Source organism: Dunckerocampus dactyliophorus, chromosome 13 (assembly GCF_027744805.1).
Source record: "Dunckerocampus dactyliophorus isolate RoL2022-P2 chromosome 13, RoL_Ddac_1.1, whole genome shotgun sequence".
NCBI classification, from domain to species: domain Eukaryota; kingdom Metazoa; phylum Chordata; class Actinopteri; order Syngnathiformes; family Syngnathidae; genus Dunckerocampus; species Dunckerocampus dactyliophorus.
The window spans coordinates 24,864,141-24,878,931 of record NC_072831.1 but is presented as its reverse complement, the minus strand read 5'-3'; the positions used below and the strand labels follow the sequence as shown (position 1 = coordinate 24,878,931).

Sequence of the window (14,791 nt, the reverse complement as noted above, 5' to 3'; positions counted from 1 at the left end):
TTTCCACACAGGGCCATGGAGGTTTGGATTTTTTTTCCTCCCTTAATAATAAAAAGTTTCATTTACAAACTGCATTTTGTGTTCAGTCATGTTGTCATTGACTAATATTTAAATTTGTCTGAAACACCCACACACGTGTGAATACACATACAGTACATACATACTAAACGTACGTATATCAACTGCATTGCAAAAGCTTAATCAAAAGTGTTACATATTGTTGGTTTGCATGTGTAAACCATGGCTTCGGTATTTATTTTAAAGTTCAAAACACAATACTGTATTACAAAAAATATTAAGTGCTGCAAGTCATACAAAAAAAGCTTGCATGAAAACAATTCAGCAAAAAAAAAGTATAAATACAAAATCACCTATGTACAAAGACCAAAAAGCAAACAATCCTTATTGAAATTACTACAAATTCTCCAAACCTAAATTATTAAAATAAACACACACACACACACACACACACAATAAAACCTACTTCCCATGCTGTCAAATTCACACCCAAACTTTCAAGTTTTTTTTTCTGTTAGGACAGGACCGTTTAGCTTATCTCGGACAGCTGAGAGGAAAAGCCCAAAGAATAGCAACCATGTTATCAACTCAATATTTCCGAGTGGTGAGAATGTCTCGGAATAACTCAACAGCTAAAATTCAGAATTTAAAAGTTGAAATAACCACAATGTGTTAAGGGGCAAAAAAAACAAACAAACAAGACCTTAACATGACAATGTCAGAAACACAATACAATAGTAATTGAGCATTACTAAATCATTTAAAGCAATTATTAAACAGATCATTTGGAATCAAGGTTTCCAGACAGAGTGAGTGATCCTTCACTGGGTCAGATGTTGTACAGCAAGGGCTCACTATGGTAACAAAATCCCCGTCTGCTGAGCAATTGGTGCGGTCAGAATTAAATTAGACTGATGCACCTCAGTTGAAATAACTTCACATTGTTCATAAACTACTGCAGTTGACGTGTGTTGTGTGCTCAGTGCTCTGGTATGGCTTTATGTTTATTTCCTTCCAGTGATTTAAACCTGTAAAGCTGCAGGACAACGGCTATTAAAGCTGACTGTACAATGCTGCCCCCTATGGGTCAAACGCTGGCATGACGTTAAGACTTTGGGGGGCAAAGGCAAGACATAATTCCTGAGTTAAACGCACTATAAACACTGTCCGCCCTCCGTTTTTGTCAATTATGTGACATGTGTCATAACTCCTATGACGAATTGAGCTTTTTAGGGGAATTGCAGCCAAGTTTGATAAGGGTGTAAAAACACAACCCTTGGAGTCCGAACAACAAGCATCATAGTGTGTACTTCTTCCTAAATGTCCCTTCACATCCTACAAGAGATCGTTGAGGTCGTACGTGTCGAAGAAGTCAGACACTCCCTCACCGTCCTCCAGGCTCCACAGGTAGTCGCTGTGGTCCAAAGGCGGGGAGAAACTCACAAAGGGGGTGTTGGGGTCAGCTGTGAAGGATGTGCCGGGCAGCTGGTCCTCTGTGATCTGGAGCAGGCTGGGAGGCAAACCCAGAAGACCCTCCACATCGAGTAGAGAGGAGCTGGGTGCCGCAGCGGTGGAGGAGGAAGCAGCTGGGGCTGGTGTTGACACGTTTGCTGCAGGCGTTAAAAAAAAGAAGAAGAAAAAGAGCCTTTGAATCAGGGTTGCTCTGTTAATTTTTGTGCCAAAATGGCCCTTGGGCCACACTTTGGACACCCGTACTAACAACATTGAGGTGTTTTATGGTAGTATATTGCAAATAAGTCACAGATAAATACTGTGGATCAGTTGCATTGAATGGGTTTCATTTACTGCAGGTTATTATGTATAAAACTACACTTAAGCCACAATTACTGTATTGACCCAAATATAAGACATCATTTTCGTACAAAAATCACAAAAAGACATGCAGTCTTGTATTTGGGATCTAGAGACGTATATGCAAACGAGTAGCATCTCCATAGACGAGTCGGAGCTTTTCTTCTGTGTACCTTCAACAGTTTCTTCTTTGATGCAGAGACTCAGCGGTGGCGCTGGGGTGGTAGTAGGCTTTTCGGGTGTGACCAAGCTCTTAACAGGACTGGCGTCTTCAAGACCCTCCTCTGGACACAGGTACACCTCAATGGGGCCGTTCTTGCTCTTCAGATAGATTTGTAATGAGCCCTGACATGACAGAACAGAGGCAGCAGTTAGTTTGATTGGTTCACTCAGGAGTCAGAGAGGTAATCTCTTAAATTATTTGAATCTCTTAATTAGTCCAGAAACAAAACAATGGCGGTGGAAACAAGAGTTCAGAACATTCAGTGACAGCTTCTAGCATCTCATTTAAAACAATAAGGCTTTTTCCACACAGGGATCCTGCATTTGTCTTGACTTTCACACAGAACCTAGCAAAAGCAGGACATTGCCACATCTTTGCGCACTTTCACACAGACACAGCCCCCCAAAGTTAGACAATTGGTGGGTTGATTTTGTGTCAGTGCTGTTCACACAGAACAGCACACACAGCAAAAAACCTGGAAAGGGACGGTGTGAAAGGGACTCTGGTTAGCCACATGCCCATCCTGGCACCATTCTGCCTTTTACGCAACAGAATAGCCATGTTGCTATTCTGTGTGAACAGCACTCGCACAAAAAAAGTTTTCCGGCTTTGACATGACTGTAACAGAAAAGGGATGGCATCTGTGTGAAAATGTAGGCCCTCAGACTCACTTCTCCTGCCCTGTTGTGTTGAAAACAATTGTCTCTGTCTGAAAAGTATTTTATACATCACACCAAACGCAAGCACTGATGTAATCTATTTATTTGGTTGTAGGATTCCATGTGGCTGTGTGAAAGCACGCACAGCAATATTCTGCTTTGCCACATTCTGTGTGAAATGTTTTGTCGATTAAATGCATGATCTACTTTTGTGTCTCTGATGGGGGGGGTCTCTGTGTGAAAGAGGCAAAGGTTTGTCCGACTCAAAGACAACCAAAGATGCATGCTCACCTCGGCCGTGTCCGGCACCTCCAGCTTTGTCTCAGAGGGGGCCTTGACGGCGACAACCGTCTGGTCTCTGAGGCTGGCGATGGATCTAATGTCTTGATACGTCACATAGCCCAATGTAAAGCAAAGGGGTCAAGGGTCACAATGAGCTAATTAATTAACACAGGAGACTATTTATGTATTTACAGTATGCCGTATGCACAGTGTGTAAAGGATATTTCTGATTGTCTTTGTGCTCTGTGAGCTGTTTGAGGTGGGCGGCGCTGGAGTGGATGAGCTCGTCCAGGGATCGCTCTGCTCTCTCCAGGTCTCCTAGCTCTTCCTTCAAGGCTCGAGTCTTCTGTCCTCCACCGGCGCCGCCTTCAAACACGTCCCCCACCCTGCAGGAAGAAGAGAAGTGAGTTTTTGTTCCAAGAAAATATGATGGATGGCGAAGGTTGGCCATTTTGTTACCCCATACCAGGGGTTCCCACCCCCACGTCACGGTCTGGTACCACTCTATGGGTGGGGTGAAAACTGGTTACCCCTTGTGTTTGGGTTAAATAGTACAAGCCATTTACATTGTGTTGTTTTATTCCTTGTTTGTAGACAACTACAAATACATTTAATTACATTGAAATACATATCAATGTAGCTGGCCCGCATATTTGCGGATTTTATAAAAAATAAAATGTTTTGTGGGAAAACCCGCCCAATTGTGGTCATTTTCTTGGAAAATTCATTCATTCATGATAAGATCGCAAATCGTTACTGGAATTACAACAGGCAAGCAGTGTGGAATATGTAGACACGACATTGGAGGAACACCTGCATCTCAGGCTACGAGTTGGGAGGACCCAGTGGCCTGCGGAGCAGTGGCAGCGCGTACCATCGCTAGCCACTAGAAGTCTGGTTATCGTGGTAACCTGACGACCAGGCAAAATGCTTCACTGTGACTCAATTTCCATCTGTTCTCCCGTCGATCATTTGTCCATTACAGTGGAACCTCAGTTAGCGTCTGCCCCAGTTAGCGCCTTTTCAGTTAACGTTGAAGATTTTCATCCAAATTTTGCCTCGGTTTACGTACATTTTCCGGTTAGCATACAATACGATGCGCATCTTGTCGTGTTATTAATACACTGCGTGACTCCAACTGTTCTTCGTGTATTTTTTAAAACCACAACATGACCTTAGCTTATAATATAGCCCCGTCTATGATGTCATCAGCGGTTGACTTTGAAAAAAAGTTTCCACAAAACATACATTATGGATTTGGTTTGCATCCGTTTCGGTTATAGTTGGACCTTCTGGAATGAAGTAATGATGCTAACCAAGATTCCACTGTATTTGTTTTCGCCATGTGCGAATAGCAAGGATTTACTGTAGCGCTATGTTGTATGTTGCAATGCTTCTTAGTAGCCACTAGAGGGCATATCGTGGACTTTAGTGCCCATTTTGGACCCCTTGCACTTACAACCACTGGATGTTGTTCTTTGACTTTTTCCGGATGAGCTGGACTCCCTCCAGGACGTTGGTGATGTCATAAATTCTTCTTTTTTGGACCTCCAGGACCTCAGTGGCCCAGTTAAGGTCCAAAACTCCATCGGGAGACTCGGCAATAAGGCCCACAAATTTTTTAGTCAGCAGGCCCAAGGAGGTGTCGTATCTCGTCCGCTCGCCCGGTGACTTTGGAGCTGGAGGCAAAGACGAGAGTTTCTTTAATAAGAATCACGTTTCCATTATCATTATTGATTGTATTTATTGTTTAATTGTATTATTGTAATGTATGTATTGTTTATTATGTTATGTTTAGATGGAATGATGCTCGCACTTCTTGGACTTGCTGCAATGCTGCCTTTGCCTTTAGGGGTGCGAAACTCAGGGAGGAAAATTGGGTCCTCCAGATCCAGCTTCCTTTTAGCCTAGAGGAAGCAGAGACATGCATATTGTTTTCATAAAAAGTTACTCATCATCCAGACAAAAGTATGCCAATTCCCTTCAAGTCGTCACTAGTAATAGTCTTTCAAGCGTCCTCCATTGACTTTGAATACAGTCAATCATAAAAGTGAGGCAACAATGCAGCCAAAAGTGCTGAAGGAAGGCTAAAAAGTTGCCCCCCCCCCCCCCCCCCCATCATAAATGTGCCAACAGCCCTCAAGTGCCAGAACAAAGCATCCCCTCACACTTTCCCAAGCAATTCAACAGGGGCAGCTCATGTAGGTGGGGGGGCGTGGGGGACCGGGAGGGGAGTAACCACCTCTCAACCCACTGCCTAAATAACGCCAGGAAATCCTCGGAATCGACCCTTCCCCCTTGAGCCTTCCCACGTCTCCTTCTTGGCTCTTCCACAGCTCAACACATGGACGCTACAGCATGAATACAAAAGCGATAACTGTAACTCGCAGTACTAAAACGCACTAAAAACATTTGGAAAACAAACCACACCAGTCATAACTTTTTGATATAGTTGATGGTGCTTATACTGACGCCCCTCGGGCTGGCCGACTGACATCAACGTAAGCGGTTGTCGACATAACTGAAATCAAAAATAACCATTGCTTTCACATTTATTTGTGATTTTTGTCAGCGACATAAGGGGAAGGGGTATTAATAAATTATTTTTTTTAACCTACAGCAGATAGTTTTCCTCCATTTGTGCATATTTTGATGATGATTCGTCTGTTTTCGTATGATATTTGACACTCTAATCTAACCGCTGCTGCGGTAACGTCGCTGTACGGCATGACTACAATGACAATAAAGCTTTTGCACATGCCTTTCTTCCGGAGTGAGTGCAAAGTAATGTTGTTATAAGAAAAGTATTATCTTGAGAGAATAAAGTCACAATCTGTTTTTTGTTGGATATTTTGACAATAAGAACTTTGTACATGAACAAGTCTTTCTTCCGGTGTCAGTAAAGTAAGAACGTCACAAGGACAAGTCGTAAACTTGTGAGAATGAAATCACAATTTCCAAACAAAGTCGTAATCTTGCGAGAATAGTCGCAATCTTTTTTTTGTCATTGAACGTTTTGACTAGATTGTACAATAAAGCCTTTTGTACATGTCTAAGCATTTCTTCCGGTGTGAGTATAAAGTAATAACGTAATGAGGAAAAAGTCCTAAACTTGTTATAATAAAGCCGCAGTTTCACAACAATAAAGTCATAATCTTGCGAGAATAAAGTTGCAATCTTTTTTTGTGTTGCATATCTTGACTACAATGACAATACAGCTTTTGTACATCCGCAAGTCTTTCTTCCAGTGTGTGTAAAGTAAAAACGCTACGAGGAGAAATCCTAAACTTGTGCGAATTAAATCGAAATTTCAAAAGAATAAAGTTATCATCTTTTTTTCCCCCGTTTTATATCTTGGCTACAATGACAATAAAGCTTTCGTATGCGCAAGTCTTTCTTCCGGTGTGAGTAAACTACCGTTATAGGAGAAGTCATAATCTTACGAGAATAAAGTCGCAATTTCAAGAGAATAAAGTCCTAATCTTGTGAGAATAAAGTTGCAATCTTTTTTTGGGTTGACGTTGAAGTCACAATTTTACAACAATAAGGTCGTAATTTTGCAAGAACAAAAGTTGCGGTTGTCTTTTTTTCCGTTGTATACCTTGACGACAACAACAATAAAAACTTTCGTAAGTCTTTCTTCCGGTGTGAGTAACGTTATAAGAAAAGTTGCCATTTTACGAGAATAAAGTCCTAATCTTGAGATGAGAAAAAAAGTTGTGAACTTGTCGGAGTCGCAATAAAGTCGTAATATTGCGAGAATAAAGTCGCAACTTTTTTTTCGTAGATTAATCTTGACAACAATTACAACAAAGCTTTCGTACACACAGAAGTCATTCTTCCAATGTGAGTAAAGTAACAACGTTACGAGGAAAAGTAATAAACTTGTAAGAATAAAGTCACAATTTCAAAACAAAGTCGCAATGTTGAGAGAATAAAGTTGCAATCTTGTAATCGCTGTATATCTCGAAGGACAGCAAAGCTTTCGGACATGCCCAAGTCTCTTCTAGTGCGAGTATAAAGCAATAATGTAATAAGGAAAATGCTGTAAACTTGTGAAAATAGTCGCAATTTCACAACAAAGTCGTATTCTTGTGAGAAATAAAGTCACAATCTGTTTTTCCGTTGTATATCTTGACTACAATGACAATGAAGCTTTCGTACATGCGTCTTCCAGTGTGTGTGAAGTAATAACGTTACAAGGAAAAGTCGTGAACTTGCAGGAATAAAATCCCAATTTCAAAACAAAGCCCTTATCTTGCGAAAATAAAGTCAATCTTTTTTTTCTTTGTACATCTCGTCTACAACGAAAATTATAATATTTTTAAACTGTTGTATGTCTCGACTACAATGACAAAGCTTTCGTACATGCACAAGCCTTTCGAAAGTTGTCATTTCATAAGAAACATCATTTTTCAAGAATAAAGTAGTAATTTTACAGAAAATTAAGTGGCAATCTCCCCAAAAAGAGAGTCGAGATTTTTCTATAATAAAGTCGTAATCTTAATGTCCCAGTTTCGCTGGGTTGTGTGCGAGTTGCAGGCGAATAAATGCCAGCTCTGCAGTTACAGCTACACTTTTTCCTCACAATATTGACAGAAGTTTAATTCATGTAACATTATTAAAACTACTTTTTAAATAACGTGGCCCTCGTTCGTAGCTAGCAAACCTGCGTGACGTGTTATATGTTGCTATTAAACTTTGCACGTTGATGTTACCCTAATGAGATGCCTGGGGCAACAGTGACCCAACAAGCTTAGCTTTTTGGAACTGGAAGCGGCAAGACTATAAAGACATCAGCGATAAAAGATACAGAGAAGACTGCCAGACTAATCAGCTTTTCGAAGTTAAGGTTTTACTTTTATAGTTTGCATGCTCCTATTGCAAAATGGCCGACGGTTGGGCTCTATATGTGTCCATTACCAGCTAGTGTTTGTTAATACTTGTCCACGATATCTATCTATCTATTAAGTGGCGAGTAGTCTTGTTAGCTCGTGAAAGCTGCCATTGTGCTAATGTACGACATGTCCACCTGTTGGCTGGTGACATTTGGAGCCACAGAAAATGTATAGGCTGTTGACAAACACAAAACAAGCAACTTCCTCAAATCAAAATGGTGACTATTAGCTAACAGCTAATCATTGTTAATCATGTGGTAATGTTAGTTGCCACAAAAAGGACAATTTAAGAAACATAAAAAAGTACTTAGAATGTGCTTACAATAACAGTCGCTTCATGCTGACATCCTAGGTGAGCTAACTTCATGGAGAGACACACTCATGGGATAAGCAACTTCCACTCAATAAAACGGCGACTGTTCGCTAACTAATATCTAATCTTCAGTTAGTGTCTGGCCGGGTCATTTCGAACAAGTGAAGTGTACAGTCAGCGCCACAAGAAGGCACCTGCTCAAAAAAGATGTAAAGACTGCTTTCAAGTGCTGCATTAGCTGCTTGCTAACACACTAGGTTAGCTAAAGTCATGGGGTCTGTTTATTATTGATTCATGGTTGCTTCTTATTGACTTCAGGTCGAATACAAGAGCTTTAATCTCTAGGAAGTAAGGTGTTCTTTTATGCACACATAAGGGATTTTTTCTGGGTTTTATACGAACACATGGGGAATCCTAACATTTGCATTGTTTGAAGTTACAAAGCAGCATTGAGACACATTTTAAAGTGGCTATGTAGTGAGTCACAGTGCCACTGAGCAAACTCTACCCCTTTATCTGCAAGACTTGCAGTATCACGGCGCTCACGTTTTAACACTGTGACCTCACCCCGCCTAAGAGTTCAGCATCACGGGAGTCCCACCCAGTCAGCCTGACATATTGGAGCTGCCGCAGTCGTCGTCAGGTGAATAATGCACATCAAACCTTTCCTGTCAGTCTAGTATGAGACTCCAGATTCCAACCAAGCCAAGGGCAAGTTACAGTATGCCTTGCAAATAGTAACTCCTCTTCGGCACACAACACCCCCTTTACTACCACACCCTAGTCGTAGTGGCAGGAAAACAATGGCTGCATTTCTGATGAGAAACAGGAGTAGGGCGGATTTGCAGTTTGTTGCTTGTTTTTAGCTTTGGCGGGAGGACAACCTTCTTGAGGAACCGATGGTTCAGAGTTAACCTAGATCCACGTTTTTAAGACTCTTTCACACAGGAATCCAGCACAAGTGGCGCATCTGAGCCGTGACAGGAGAGTTGGTATTTTTACGCCTTTGCCTTTCACACAGAAACCATCGAAACACTGTGGGATTTGCATTCATGACCTTACACCACACTCTTGGGCTGACTTTGTCTCCCTTATTCCGTGTCGGTGCTGTTTACACAGATCACTGACACGGCAAAACGCGTCTTTCAAAAGACAAACACAGCTTCTGATGCGTAAATATTGCAAAATGTCTGTAGCGAAGAGGCCTATTATTTTCATTGGGATGGCATTGTGGGATATGTTTTCACACATCCTGCCTCTGATACACCCCTCATGCTACCTCCAAAGATAGAAAATTAGCAGGATTTTTAGGGGCAAACATATACGTGATCTATTTGTAAGACTCTGTTGCTGTAATTTTGCAGCATCTCTGTGGAATAGAGGCTTAGTAGCTTCACTTGGCTGGCATTGTGGGATATGCTTTCACACAGATGCCATCTTGCCTCTAAAACCTACCTGGGCTGTTCACGCAGCAAAACAGTCAGTCAAAAGGCAGGAAAAAGCCGGCTTTTAAAGTCAAATTGGCAATTTTGTGGGGAAATAGGCTGATTATTTTCTATAGGATGGCATTGCGGGATATGCTTTCACACCTCTGATTCTACATCTAAAACCAGGATTGACTTCGACAACCCATTCTGTGTTGGAGCTGTTCACACAGAACACCAAGGCAAAAATGTTTTTTTTTTATATGAACTCTATTGTCACTGCAATTTTGCCGTCCTTATGTGGGAAAAAGGCGTATTATTTTCAGTGCTTTCACGCCACACAGTGGCCTAGTGGCTAGCTTGTTGGTCACACAGTCAGGAGATCGGGAAAATCGGGATTCGAATCTCCGTTTGGCCATCTGTGTGGAGTTTGCATGTTCTCCCCATGTGTGGGTTTGTCCGATTTCCTCCCACAGTCCAAAAATATGCCACGTTAGGTGAATTGGAGACTCTAAATTGTCCATGAATGTGTGAATGGTTGTCTACATAGAAAATGGATGGATGGGATGCTTTCACAAAGGCGTCATCTCACCTCTGTTGCGACATTTGAAGTCTGAATATTCTGTTTTTCGCCCCGACCGAAAACTTGGGAAAAAGCTGCAAAAATTCCTGGCTTTATTTGACTGTGTGAAATGAGCTTTCAATGGTTTAGGGTCAGCTTTGATCCAAGGATTTTTTTAGATACCAAAAGGTGACTTTTTTCCGACCAATACCAACAGTTCCGTTTATGTCTTTTTCGTCAAAACATGTGAAGGCTTCCTAAGTAATTGATTTGTGCCACTTTTAGGCATTCTCAATTTGTGTTTTTACAATTTGTTTTGAAGCCAATCTCATTCGAAAATATCTCAGGATGGAGGTTTTTGCGAATGATAACGTGATAGTTTCTGTCAAAATTCTAAAAATTTTTTTGTTAAAACTGGGGACATGCCTGTTAAAGCGTCGAGTCAAGGCTTTTGCGAATATGTAAAAAAAAAATCAAGACCGGAATGGTGGAACACAGCGGCAATCGGTCAAAGTAGTAACATTTTACCTTATAACATTTCTCTGCTCAAGTGTATTGTATTGCTTACCAAACTTTGTGACATAGCCAATTACAGGCCTCGCATGCACATTAAAGCATTTTCGGTCGTGTTTGCACGTCAAAGTGAATGGTGATAGTCTTGACAAGGTGGTTGTCATGTAAATATACACATACAGTTGACAACGTGGCCAGCGTCACACCCTGAAGGTGACGGTCTCCCCGGGGGCCGGGCGGTGGTCACCATAGGGGTCTCCAAGCAGAGAAAACAAATACGCGTCGTAAGAAAACAAAAAAGGCGATGAAACTGACAACATAGAGCGTCAGAAGGCAGTTTACGGTGCTCATCGCTTTCGTGTGCGACATAAGCGGCACAATTTATGGAGAATGCATGTGGTAAACAGCACCTGTGGGAGGGGGGTTGGAGAACAAACGTGAAAGTGTAAACGTTTTATAAAATTTGAAGGGTCAAGAGGAAGTTTTGGACTTTGGAATGAGGTTTTCTTCCATCGTGTAACACATTTACACCGCTATCAATATAGGAATACACTATTTACGACACTAATTGGCTTTTATTACAATTTGTATGATTAAAAGGAGCTTTAACATTACATCTCTTTATCACATTTCGGAAATGTATTTGTACTTTTGCTGCACTTTAAGCAATAAGGATGTTTCCTAAAAAGAAACGCTGTTAACCAGGGCTCTCCAAAGTGCGGCCCAAAGGCCATTTTCATTCCACAGCTTATTTTTTATTGGCCCGCGACTTACTGTATATTAAAATACACTTCGGTATTAATGAGATACTAACACAAAACTTACATAGCTTGCAATATAGTACATTGACCTACATTGGATTGATTTTAACATCGTTAATGCACAAAATGTATCAAACATTGTACTATGTTGATATTTGTATTTTTACACATAAATACACATGTTTATACCAACAGGGATATCACATCACACACCACCCTTGTTTTTGTACTATTAGCATTGTATCCTTATGTTTCTAATGCAATGCTACATTTAATGCACACCATGTGGCTTCTGTTGACAGTGTTGTACTTTTACATAATATTGTGCTAAAGTGCTTTATAATCAATTTTCCACCGTGTTGTGCCTTTTCCATGACTGACTTTCTTCCGTTGAGCTAAAAAGGACTTTACAGTTATAGGTTTGTGTGACACCCCACCTGTTATGTTTAGCATAATATTGACTGGTAACAAAAGCATTTTCACAGGATATATATAATATTTGTGTTGTTTGTTAAAGTTGTACAGCACGGTTGTGCAAGTAGGGGGCAGTAGCGGTGTGCCAATACTGCATATAACACGTTGGTATCCCACTTCTGACACCAACTGGTGAATAGCATTAGAACAACATCCCATTGCTTTTTAAATGCCTTTGGGTTCATTGGTGTACATTTGGGTATTTATCGCCAGGTAGGTCATAGTGTGTGACATGAACACATGTAGCGCTACACACCACACATACGGCGTGGGAGGGGCAAAGACTATATACTATCAGTGTGCAAACACACCGAGTACATTGCGTCTTTATCAGCAGCTTGTCGCCCAGTTGTGATGACCATACAACAAAGACTATCAGCTAGTACAGGACTGCTGATGTTACGGTAATACAATTTAGGCAGCACCCGAACGCAGCTTCTGACTATTAATGACAGCATGTTCACGTTAGTGAATGATTAGCCAAGTGGCTTACTTGACTTACTAATCCTCTTGCGCTAGTTATTAGTGAATGTAGGCGTGAGGGCAAGGGGGGGTTAACATAAGATTTGTTGCGAGACCCTAACTAGTGTCACCCACCCTTAACCTTTTCAGCTTTGGCGGCCGGCAATACGACAAACAACAGCTGCTGGTGGTGAGTGTACAGCTTAGATCAAACGTCTTCCAGTTTTGGTGGCAAAGCAAGTTATAGTGTAATATCTAATAATATCTCATTAATAATGAATTACTTTTATTTTTTAAAAACATGCCGACCACCAATAAGCACGCTGCGTCCCAAAAATGGTCCCGAGCTTCACTTTGGACAGCCATGGTTTAGCTCACTGGTATGTTTTAGACCAAGTTCCACCAATTTTTGCTACCGCCACTGGATTGACTCGCAGCTAACTGGCGTTAAAAATATAACATTATATTATTATTCATAAAATAATTCTTATATAACATTAAAAAATTACAAAAAATTGTGCACATTTTTGGTTTATAAAGTTATATGTTCATTATTATTATTATTTCATTTTCATATTTTTATTTAAACAATAAAATTTCTGGTGCCTTCGTACGACAGTTTGAGAATCAATGCCTTACAGTAGATCGCCGCCTATTCTAGGTTTGACAAATTCTCACCTGAATATTCACAGATTTCTTTTCTCTGCTTTAAATTTTTAATAGTATTTTTATGGTAACTTAAATAGAAAGTGGTTTGATGGCACTATCTGGGGTGTAGAGTGTAAATAGGCATTTTTAGGGCTACTTACACTGTAGGTGCGTCAATTATTTACAGTTTTTTTGCCATTCACTGGGTGTCTTGGACTGTAACCCCTGCAAACTATTTCTACCAATCAGTGCAGTTCGGTTCACTTATTTTGGTTGCATTTTCAACACAGGAGGCTTCCTGTTAAATGTTTTTTGTCAAAACATTTAAAACTACCAAACTAATCAACACTATGTTTCACGCCACTTATTGGGACCTTTTTGACTCTGGCCCAAAAATGCAACTGATCGCATCACCGTTTCCGTCTAAATGCTGGGGGGTGAGATAAAAAAAAAAGTGTAACATACTCATCATACCAGCTGGGAAAGTATATAAAAATCAAGACAGTAATGGCGTGACACAACCTTAATAGTAGCATTTGTGCATCTTTGGTGTGCCACTAGTGGTACTTGTACCACAGTTTGAGAACCAGTGGCTCAAATTATGGTCTTTTGAACACACCATTTGTCCATTATGACCCTTGACCCTACATGAACAGGATATACAGGCGGACAGGTGGGGCAGCTGTCAGTCACATCCCTAAAAACTGTCCAAATGTCATTTTGGTGAGAGCAAATGTGAGTGTATAATTTACTGCGACTTTGAAGTGACTAACGCTAGCTTCTTCACAAGAATGGACACGATCAACGTCACTCTTTTGCGTCATAACCCAATAAAACATGCATAGCATAGCAGTGCACTATTATTCCACCCACACACAAGTCACACAAAGCTCCGTTGTTCGATTCCTTACCGGTAGCCGTCCGGTAGATGATCTGACCGGCTTGGCTTCGGGTCCATGGGGGGTCGAGTACAGGCTGTGGGTTCTTTGTTCCACCGTGGTTGTGTTGGAGCAGATCTGGCTGAAGTAGCCCACCGGTACCGTGCTCAAAGGCGGGCTAGATAAGCCGGTGTTGAAGAAGTCAGCTTTAGCAGGGAGGCTAGCCAGAACCTTCATCTTGGGCTGGCTGGCCGGCCGAACCGATGCCGGGGAGACGCCTTTGGGCAGCCGCATCATTTTAACCGTCAACAATCGTGCTGGATTTAAAGGCTAAAACGGTTCTAGAGGGCTAAAAGACCCACAGAAACTAAATGCATGAGTGAAACATGCAATAAACACCAAGTAGTGACGTCAGTAAAACAAGCTGCTTTAAAACAAAAAGTGTACACGAGCTCGTCCTAAAGTGACAAAAACATGTCTGAAAGTGTACAAACACACAATTTGCACAAAAAGATGACCTACAGCACACAGAGTTCAGCTTCCGGCTTTTTTGTGTGAAAGCGTCCGACCCAGTCCGCCCAGGCAGCTCCACAAGTCAATCTCCATTCAACGAGAACAACAACTCAGCTTTTTTTAGCGCCAAACTTCGTCGCGCGAAATTTAGATCTCCCGCGGTTGGAGCTCGAATCTGATTGGCCAACGGCACGCTCGGCTTGTCAGTATTTACATAAAGCAGTTGAATGGCCACGAAGGGGGTTGGTCTTCTTAAAGACACAGTAGTCTCTTTTTACACTGAGAACACATTGTTCTTTGGGACCTAACAACAATGTAAAACTTTGAATACGACGAGAGAGAGTATGATTA

General features: G+C 41.3%; 1 protein-coding gene across 2 annotated transcripts; it reads right to left on the bottom strand.

The window, feature by feature from the left end:
* Window positions 1-237: 237 nt before the first annotated feature.
* On the bottom strand, window positions 238-14,498 carry e2f2 (E2F transcription factor 2). Of its 2 annotated transcripts, none has more exons than XM_054796709.1 (7): window positions 13,961-14,498; window positions 4,811-4,901; window positions 4,454-4,673; window positions 3,219-3,380; window positions 3,004-3,118; window positions 2,004-2,175; window positions 238-1,628 (listed from the first exon to the last, which is right to left on the bottom strand). In XM_054796709.1, exons 1-7 carry the CDS (start codon window positions 14,222-14,224, stop codon window positions 1,354-1,356), a joined length of 1,299 nt encoding a protein of 432 aa, XP_054652684.1. In that variant the 5' UTR covers window positions 14,225-14,498; the 3' UTR covers window positions 238-1,353. The 2 variants fall into 2 exon arrangements, with proteins under 2 accessions (XP_054652684.1, XP_054652685.1); XM_054796710.1 differs by lacking the exon at window positions 13,961-14,498 and adding an exon at window positions 8,215-8,309.
* Between the last annotated feature and the right edge of the window lie 293 nt (window positions 14,499-14,791).

Excerpts from the sequence above, each read along its gene's own strand:
- e2f2 (XM_054796709.1), bottom strand. The coding sequence starts at position 14,224 with ATGATGCGGCTGCCCAAAGGCGTCTCCCCGGCATCGGTTCGGCCGGCC. Across the intron at positions 3,381-4,453 it reads AAGAACAACATCCAGTGGTT|GGTGGGGGACGTGTTTGAAG; the intron begins GTAAGTGCAAGG and ends TTCTTCCTGCAG. Across the intron at positions 1,629-2,003 it reads CAAAGAAGAAACTGTTGAAG|CAAACGTGTCAACACCAGCC; the intron begins GTACACAGAAGA and ends TAACGCCTGCAG.